This window comes from Neophocaena asiaeorientalis, unplaced genomic scaffold (genome assembly GCF_003031525.2).
Source record: "Neophocaena asiaeorientalis asiaeorientalis breed wild unplaced genomic scaffold, Neophocaena_asiaeorientalis_V1.1 scaffold123, whole genome shotgun sequence".
NCBI classification, from domain to species: domain Eukaryota; kingdom Metazoa; phylum Chordata; class Mammalia; order Artiodactyla; family Phocoenidae; genus Neophocaena; species Neophocaena asiaeorientalis.
The window spans coordinates 3,504,990-3,513,665 of record NW_020173666.1 but is presented as its reverse complement, the minus strand read 5'-3'; the positions used below and the strand labels follow the sequence as shown (position 1 = coordinate 3,513,665).

General features: G+C 34.3%; 1 protein-coding gene across 4 annotated transcripts in view; it reads right to left on the bottom strand.

The window, feature by feature from the left end:
• Positions 1-8,676, bottom strand: part of STXBP5 (syntaxin binding protein 5) — a 165,189-nt gene that overhangs the window by 60,667 nt on the left and 95,846 nt on the right. For all 4 annotated transcript variants that reach the window (XM_024747979.1, XM_024747980.1, XM_024747981.1 and 1 more), the window contains 2 exons: positions 4,943-5,068; positions 2,196-2,347 (listed from right to left, as the gene is read on the bottom strand). In XM_024747979.1, coding sequence (XP_024603747.1) covers positions 2,196-2,347; positions 4,943-5,068 — 278 coding nt within the window. The remainder of the gene's footprint in view (positions 1-2,195; positions 2,348-4,942; positions 5,069-8,676) is intronic.

Here is an 8,676-nt window from a genome sequence, read left to right as displayed (position 1 = left end):
TCACTTCCTGTCACTGTGACAGTTTCATAATTTTTATTATGAAAATACTGTAGATATTTTATACAGCTATAAAATATTTAAACTTAAACAGTAACATTTTATCTTATAAAATAATTTGAGTGCCATCTTATTCTTTACGAAAATATATTAGCACCTATTAGTAGAAAAAAACCCCAAATCTCTCCATTCATACTGATGTATTACAAAAGATAGAAGGACAATTTCATGATACTTGGGCTACACTTCAAGAACGTATTATAAAATATACACTTTAGCAAAAATATCATTTTCATATCAATGCAATTAAAGAATTTTAGTACCAATTATTCTACATTTGATTTCATTTGAAATATAAATATTTTAGAAGGCACAAATATTCTTAAAATGTTAAAGTATGTTTTAAAATAATGTTCTTTTAATTTTTATTTAAAACATAATCCTAAATATTGTTCAAGTGAGCATAACAACCATAAGTAAATATCTTAAACCGATGATGAAAACTCAAGTAAGTTCTCTTGTGCCTAAACATGTAACTCTTTAATACAAAATGAAGCAAATAATAAAATGAATAATATTGTAAGGTTTACTACAGAATAAAGTAGAATGCAATGGAATTCAAGAAAAAAAATTTTAAATCACATGGTAGAACTGGTCTCTATCCTTGGATGAATTTAGGTATTTAATTTCCAGTAATTTTATGTAAACTATGATGAGGTACCAACAAGAAAAGAAATTAATTAATTTCAGGAGTAATAAAACTTTTACTACTCCTCTATCAAGACAATGTTTAACTTTCTGACACTAAATGTTGGTTCCTTCGCTTTATAAAGAAACTGGATTGTGACACAAACATTTCAATAGCTGTTTTCATATACATATTATGAGATGAATTTAAATAGTGAGTATATTATTTTCGATATAGGATGCTTTAATAGGCTCTTCTAAAAATAAATGAGAAAAAATAATTTTACAGACAAAATACACTGTCATGACTTTACCGACATGGAATAAATAACTTACTTAAAAAAGAAGAACGGAGATTTTTCACAGATTCAGAATATAAGCTAGAAATGCCGCACATGCAAGAAGTCACAATCAGCATACCTTAGTGAAGCAATGAAAAGCAGAAGGAAAAAAAAAAAGGAGACAAAGATACTAGAATGGTATGGTTGGGACAACAATTTCTGCTGAAGATAACACATGACAAAATGATCACACAAACAAAAACAGAAAAAAATATTCAACTATCACCAAAATGATAGTAAGGTCTACATCCCATCACCTTTTTCTTTTCTTCTCTCATGAATTATGAGAAGTATTTAGTATCAGCTAATAATGTCCTGAAAGCAACTGGGAAATGAATCTCAGAAAGAATTTTAATTCAGAGAGATTGAGTTACAAAGTATAGATCAGAGCTTCCCGATGGCATTCTGCAAATGGGTTAGGTTAAAAGTCTGCCCCAGATGGAGTTCCCCTCAATCCCAGGTCCAGCTGGGCAGGTCCTGGGGAGTCTGGAGCCCAGAGGCCAGTTACCGCTAGAGGCCTCATTAATATATCCCTATATGCCAGAGATCCAATGCCATTTTCTGTGTGTGCCATGAGGTTTGGAAAAAAAAAGGTGAGGTGTACTATTATAAACAGCTAACTATACATGTGTTCCATGAGGAATTAGTATTAAAACATTTAAAATAAGACTAATTACCTAGCAAACACAAAAGAATGCTATGGAGAGAATTCTTAATGGATCTGGGCTTGCACTGAATCAAAGCTATCAGAGAACGCTGTATTTCATAGAGTTCAAATTCACTTTTGCATCTACATTTTTTTTCACACGGGAAATGATTCCTTTGAATTAAATAGTCAAAACAATAAACTGTTGGTCTCACAACACTAGGCAATAAAAGGGACAGAACTGTGAAATTAACTTTTGTTCTGTAATAATGGGATGAATTTTCCTGTCATTATAATTTAGCTAAAGAAGTCTGAAACTGTGGTTCTTTCCCAATATTAAATAAAATCCTAGAATATTAAAAACAAAAGCATAAGCTAATAACAACACAAAACAAAAAGACAGGCTGATACAGTTTATACAAACAGATGAAATCAGACAAGCTATCTACCCAATGGAAGTACTTATATTCACAGAAGTAACAGCATTTATGGAAATCCTAAAGCTCAGGACTTTTTCTTCTTACCTCCTGAAGGCTGTCGAGATTTACGAGGAGATCGGGGTTCTCTCCGATAAGGATCACTGGAGCCGCATAATTCAATAGTGCCCAGGTTGAGGAGTACTGCTTTCTGGAGGTAGTCAACCATTGCAATGCCACTACAATTGCCAAAAACTACCCTAGGAATAGGGAAAGAGCAAATATTTTAGCACAGATAAACAGCTACAAGAAAACATATTGCAGTCTACAGGGCTAAAAAATCATGATGGGTCTTTAAGAAAATTCCTTTTGAAACAAAAAACACTATTACGGCCATGCAAATACAGGTTACATACGCCTTCTGATGGAACTGTGCAGATTTTCTGTAGATATTAATGATTACAAATTAATATAGAAAAAATTAGGCATAGGAGTTGAAACTCAACCAGGGACATAAATCTCCACACTAGGCAATATGACATCTATTTTTCGGACTTAAGGGTATTTTGAATGTCTCAGGGGAAGACATTCCCTTCCACTAGGGAAGTAGGGGATTATACCTTTGGAAAAGTTTTGGTAATCCCTATAGTCAAGAATAAAAAGTAGAAAGCATAAATCTTGGAGGCCTCCCTTTGGACTATTCCAAATACCTTCTCAATTATGAGTCGGGAAGTACAAACCAACTATGAATAAAGCAACTATGAATAAAGGAATTTTATTCTTTTAAGATCCCTTAAGCCAGGAATCGAAAGCTAAAATATATAGAGGGGCTATATAAGTAAGTAAAACAGGCCAACTAAGGACTGTGGTGAACTGGAGAGTGGACAGCCCACCTAAAGAGGGGAAGCTTCAACCCAGTTCCTCCTGACTACTGCCGAACAGAAATGGAGACATGGGCCAGATAATCAAAGTTTTCAATTAAAGCTCTAAATATGGATTTTCACATTAAATAGTCTTGGCAACTAGTTCAAATTTAAAAAATACACAAAAAAGGCTAAACAAAATATATCTGTGAACCCAATGGGGACTGTGATCAACTGATTTGCAATTTCCTTTGAAACTTCCTATTGGTTCCTTTTCTTATTCCCTGTTTCTCTTATGGCTGTGGGCAGTAAAATATTAAAAAGGGGAATGTTTAGGCTTCCCTGGTGGCGCAGTGGTTGAGAGTCTGCCTGCCGATGCAGGGGACACGGGTTCGTGCCCCGGTCAGGGAAGATCCCACATGCCGCGGAGCGGGCTCGCTGAGCCTATGCTCTGCAATGGGAGAGGCCACAACAGTGAGAGGCCCACGTACTGCAAAAAAAAAAAAATCTTAAGTATCTAGGCCCCCGTAAGAAAAAAAAAAAAAAAAAAAAAAAAAAAATCTTAAAAGGGGAACGTTTGTGTTCTACATGGTGGGGCCCAAATTAGAGAATACTATCTCAGACTACAACCAGTCTTAGCTGGGTGCACAACTGCAAGAGCTAGAGTAGGTGGTAGTAACTATAAGGAGGAAGAAGAAAGATGAATGAGTCCCTAGGGCTAGAATCAAGGAAGGAGACAGTGACCTACACATAATAAATAGCTCTAGACTGAACAGTTAGCATGTTGTTTCTCTTATACCACAACGTTGATTTTTACTATTTACAACAGCCAGGACATGGAAGCAACCTAAGTGTCCATCGACAGATGAATGGATAAAGAAGATGTGGCACATATATACAATGGAATATTACTCAGCCATAAAAAGAAACGAAATTGAGTTATTTGGTGTGAGGTGGATGGACCTAGAGACTGTCATACAGAGTGAAGTAAGTCAACAAGAGAAAAACAAATACTGTATGCTAACACGTATATATGGAATCTAAAAAAAAAAAAAGACAAAGAATGGTTCTGAAGAACCTAGGGGCAGGACAGGAATAAAGACGCAGACGTAGAGAATGGACTTGAGGACACGGGGAGGGGGAAGGGTAGGCTGGGACGAAGTGAGAGGTGACATAGATATATATACACTACCAAATGTAAAAGAGATAGCTAGTGGGAAGCAGCCGCATAGCACAGGGAGATCAGCTCGGTGCTTTGTGACCACCTAGAGGGGTGGGATAGGGAGGGTGGGAGGGGGACGTGAGAGGGAAGAGAAATGGGGATATATGTATATGTTTAGCTGATTCACTTTGTTATACAGCAGAAATTACACACCATTGTAAAGCAGTTATACTCCAATAAAGATGTTAAAAAAAAAAGACCCAACACAGCCAAAAATGAATAAATAAATAAATTTATTAAAAAAGAAATCAATCTATCCTATTATAATAAAAAGTATGTACTACTAACACTATATACTTGAAGGCATGAATTGATAAATAAAAATACACCTGTAGTATAGATGAATACTTAACTATTACTATGCCTTTACAATTTACACAAGTTAACTATAGAAGGAGAAAGAACAAATTATACAGCTATGGTTCAACATTTATAGAATCAATTTAGAACATAGTCTTCTGGGTTGATGTTGTTAGACCTTCATTATACCAAACATTAACAAGGAAATTATTTCTCAGAGTACTTCCAGGAGAGGATAGATTCACTGGTCCATAAGGTATTTAACTTTAAATCAGGAAGCAGTATAAGCATATCCAGAGTAAATTATTCAAAACAGAACTATGTTCCAAACAAACACTGAGTTTGGTCTGAAATTAAAGTTATACAACATCTTTTTAAGTGATACTATAATAAAGATCATTCTGTTTTTAAAAATATAAAAATGCATGGAATACGATGAAGAGACCGAGAAACACAGAAATTATACTCACAATCCATAGGAAGAATTAACTGCCAGACTGGTTATTTGTTGCGGTGGTTCTCCACTCACCCACACCAACTGAATAACTAATTCTGTTTGATAACCTGGAGACTGCTTAAGTGGAGAATTTTTAACTCTGTAAGAAAGGAAAGCATGTTACCTGTTAACATGTTACCTCTTCAATTATCTTATTAGCCTATGTAATTATAAAGTCACCCATACATAACTATATAAAAAATAACTTTATATATACAATTGTAAAATATAAAAAATGTCACAATCAGAATCCTGTCCTCTATAATCATTTAGTCTAGTTGGAGATGAGACACCTAGATAAATCACAAAAATAAGAAATTATATGTAAGCTCCACATATAAACTGGGGAGGGAGGGGAGAAGGGAAGGGGGAGAAGGGGAGGAGTGGGTAGAGAGGGATGAAAGAAGAATAGGGAAGGATGGGGAGAAGAATGCAGAGAAGCAGCCACTTAGGTATTAAGAGGAAAAAAATCAAGTTAGAGAAAAAAATCCAAGTTAGAAAAGTAGGCTTAAAACTTGAAAAAGGTATGGTATAACTAAATGAAAACTGGCCCAAAACATAAGGAGTTAAGGAAAAAGTATAAAAAATGTGCGCAATTTGTTTTTGTTTGTATAACCACTTTTACTATTAAAAAAAATCTTTTTTGACTTTGAGTTGGTAGTAGTTTTGATTGCAGACTCTTCCCCTAATAACTGCTGCATAGTGTTAAAAAAATTGCTTTTGCAAAAAATATGCCAACAAGATAAAGAAGTAGGAAAACCCATAGTCAAAAATTAACAAGTGTCTAAGTTTGGTCACAGTGGAAGGTGTATGTAGTAACAGTAAAAAAAAAATCACTATAGCGAGACAGGCCAGGGCCAGACTTTCCAGGGTCTTTGAGGTCCAGCTGCAAAGGTTTGATGTTGGTTTGAGTCTTGGTTGAGTTTGAGTCCTGGTTCTGCCACTTACTAGTTGTCTTCCTGTCTAGAAGTGGGAATAATATTACCTAATCACAGTATGACAGCACTGTGAGTACCTATGAAAGAGTTTTGTCAATGGTCAGATTATACAAAAGTAATACATTTTCATTATTAAAGTATTAAAAGCCAGTGAAGATTTATAAGAAATATTTTGGAAAGATTAACCGTAGAGGCATGCAAGACAAAGTACAATGAGACCCATGCGGAAGTTCCTGTGATCCTTGTGATGCGAAATAATAAGGTAGATTTCAAACACATGAGGTAAGTTCTCAAAAGGGCTCGTAAATTCCATTAAGGTAGACACCTTGCAGTTACTTTTAACATTCTGGCAGAGGCAGTACTCAATATTTACTGAATGAATGAATGAGCTGGAGGCTGATTAGAGATAGAGGAGGGGAGAAAAAGAAGACAGTGATTCTAAGTTCCAAAAAAGAAAAAAAGAAAGATAAAAGATGTCAAGATGAAGAGCCAGTTTCAGAGGAAGATGTGGTTAACTTTGAGGTAGGATCTTCAAGTGAACTATTCAGCAAACAGTTATACTCACTTGTACTGAGTGAGTTCATACAAAACTTATACTGGTTAAATTTGTTATAAGCATGTTAGAGGGAGTGAAGGAGGGGTGGTTTATAATAAATGTGAGACTTTCTAAGGAATAAAGTTACTTAGATATAATACCTTGTCATACTTGCAAACTTCAAGTGATTTTGGAAGATAAAATTTTTTTAAAATGTGAGCAATTTATTTGTGACTACTTTTACTATTAAAAAAAATCTACTTTTACTTTAAAGTGAGAACATTTTTGATTGCATAGACTCTCTCCAGTAATTGTTCTTGCAAAACATATATAAAGCCTGGTTACTCCAACAATTCTTGGGGCTTCTGCTCTGGAGTGAGTATATAAAGGAAGGACAGCAGGAAGTCTATTCGATGTTCAATCTCCTGACACTAAACTCAGAGAACTCTTTGGATCATTTACTTGGTGCTTCTAGTGAAGAACACCATGACACCAGACTTTTTGCTGTCCTACTTGCTAGACTCACTCTAGGTAAGAAAACGGTCAGGATGTTGCCCAAATTTCAGAGTAAACGTGAATCACCGAGGGTACCCCTAAAACAAACTGAGTTGCGGTCACATCTGCCTGTGCAAAGTCTTCAAGTTAATACACTCAGAACAGTACACTGGCTGATGCACAAGCTTTGATATCCCTCAGGGAAACACCCACTGCTTGGCTACAGCCATCCCTCTTGAAAGACAAAAATAAAAGACTGAGTAGCATTTCACCTCCACCAGAGACAGCCTCTGTTGATATAAGCACAGCCTGTAGAGTCTGAGTGTGCTATTTTCTCCCTGTATGAATTAGATAAGGTTCAAGGAAGTGTCCACCCTCCCTCTGGCATATTTAATGTGCACATTAGATTAGATTCTCAAGAGCAGAAACAGGCATTCAGGGATAATTTTAGAAGTGCATATACGGGCACATTTAAGATGTAAGTGATGAAGACACACAGAAGTCATGGAATTCTTATTTTACTTAGTTTCAAGGAACAAAAAAGTTCTAAAGCAAAGATAAGTCAAACTTGCTGAAAAATCCCCAATTGGTAAAAAATTAGAAATCGAATCAAGAAATGATGAAATATGTTAGATTTTAAAAATACAAAATGGGGGTTGGGTGGGTGTTACGTTTAATGTCTACAATGGCTATATGCAAGTTACCATTTTAATATTTTTAATATATACAAATTAATTTGTTTACTTTTTAAAGATAAAGGGTTGAACTTTTATAAAAAGCTCTGTAATTTGTACAAATATATTTTAAATGTCAAAATAATGTCTGGAGGCTTTGTAGTTTCAAAATAATTTGTAGGTTTGGACTAACACCCTGCAAAAGCACAACTAAAATACTTAAATAAAACCAAAATTTTATTGGTAAAAGAAGTAAATTGAATAGCTGCTTTTAAAATGTTTCTTCAGAAAAACAATTACTGTACAGGGAGGGATGGAGTGGGAGGCTGGGGTTAGCAGATGTAAGCTCTTCTATATAGAGTGGATAAACAACAGGGTCCTACTGTATAGTACAGGGAACTATATTCAATATCCTATGATAAACCATAATGGAAAAACATATTAAAAAAAGTATATATATATATGTATGTATAACTGAATCATTTTGCCGTACAGCAGAAATTAACACAACACTGTAAATCAACTAGACTTCAATAGGAAAAAAAAAAAAACAACTCCCCAACCCAATTATGTACAAAAACATTTTGTATAAAAACAAACAAAAAACATCTAAGTATTAGTTATTTTCACATCAATTTAGCTATATTTATGACTTTTAAAAATTGGCTTTTGAGATTGTGGACTAAAACAATATGAAGTTAATAAATAACTGCATTAACCTGAAAACTATTAAAATGGTTAAAAAAAAGAAATATAACTCAAATTGACTATGATTTTAAAAAGTCACTAGTGAATGTGTGGATTTTAGACAAAAATCTCAAACTTGTTACCAGAAATACGTTACCAAAATAAACCTCAAAGACAAATTGTACTTTATATGCTTATAAAAATTAAATTGACAAAAAGCAGGAGAAATACACATTAAAATCAGAAGAAATGACATTAACAAAAATTTTACAAATTTAAGTTTGAAGTAAAGTAGTACAGAATAAGTAACAAAAGGGAAAGATGTAGAATTCTTTTATTACCAAGTCTCATTCTATCTAAACATATGCCAGAAAGTAGC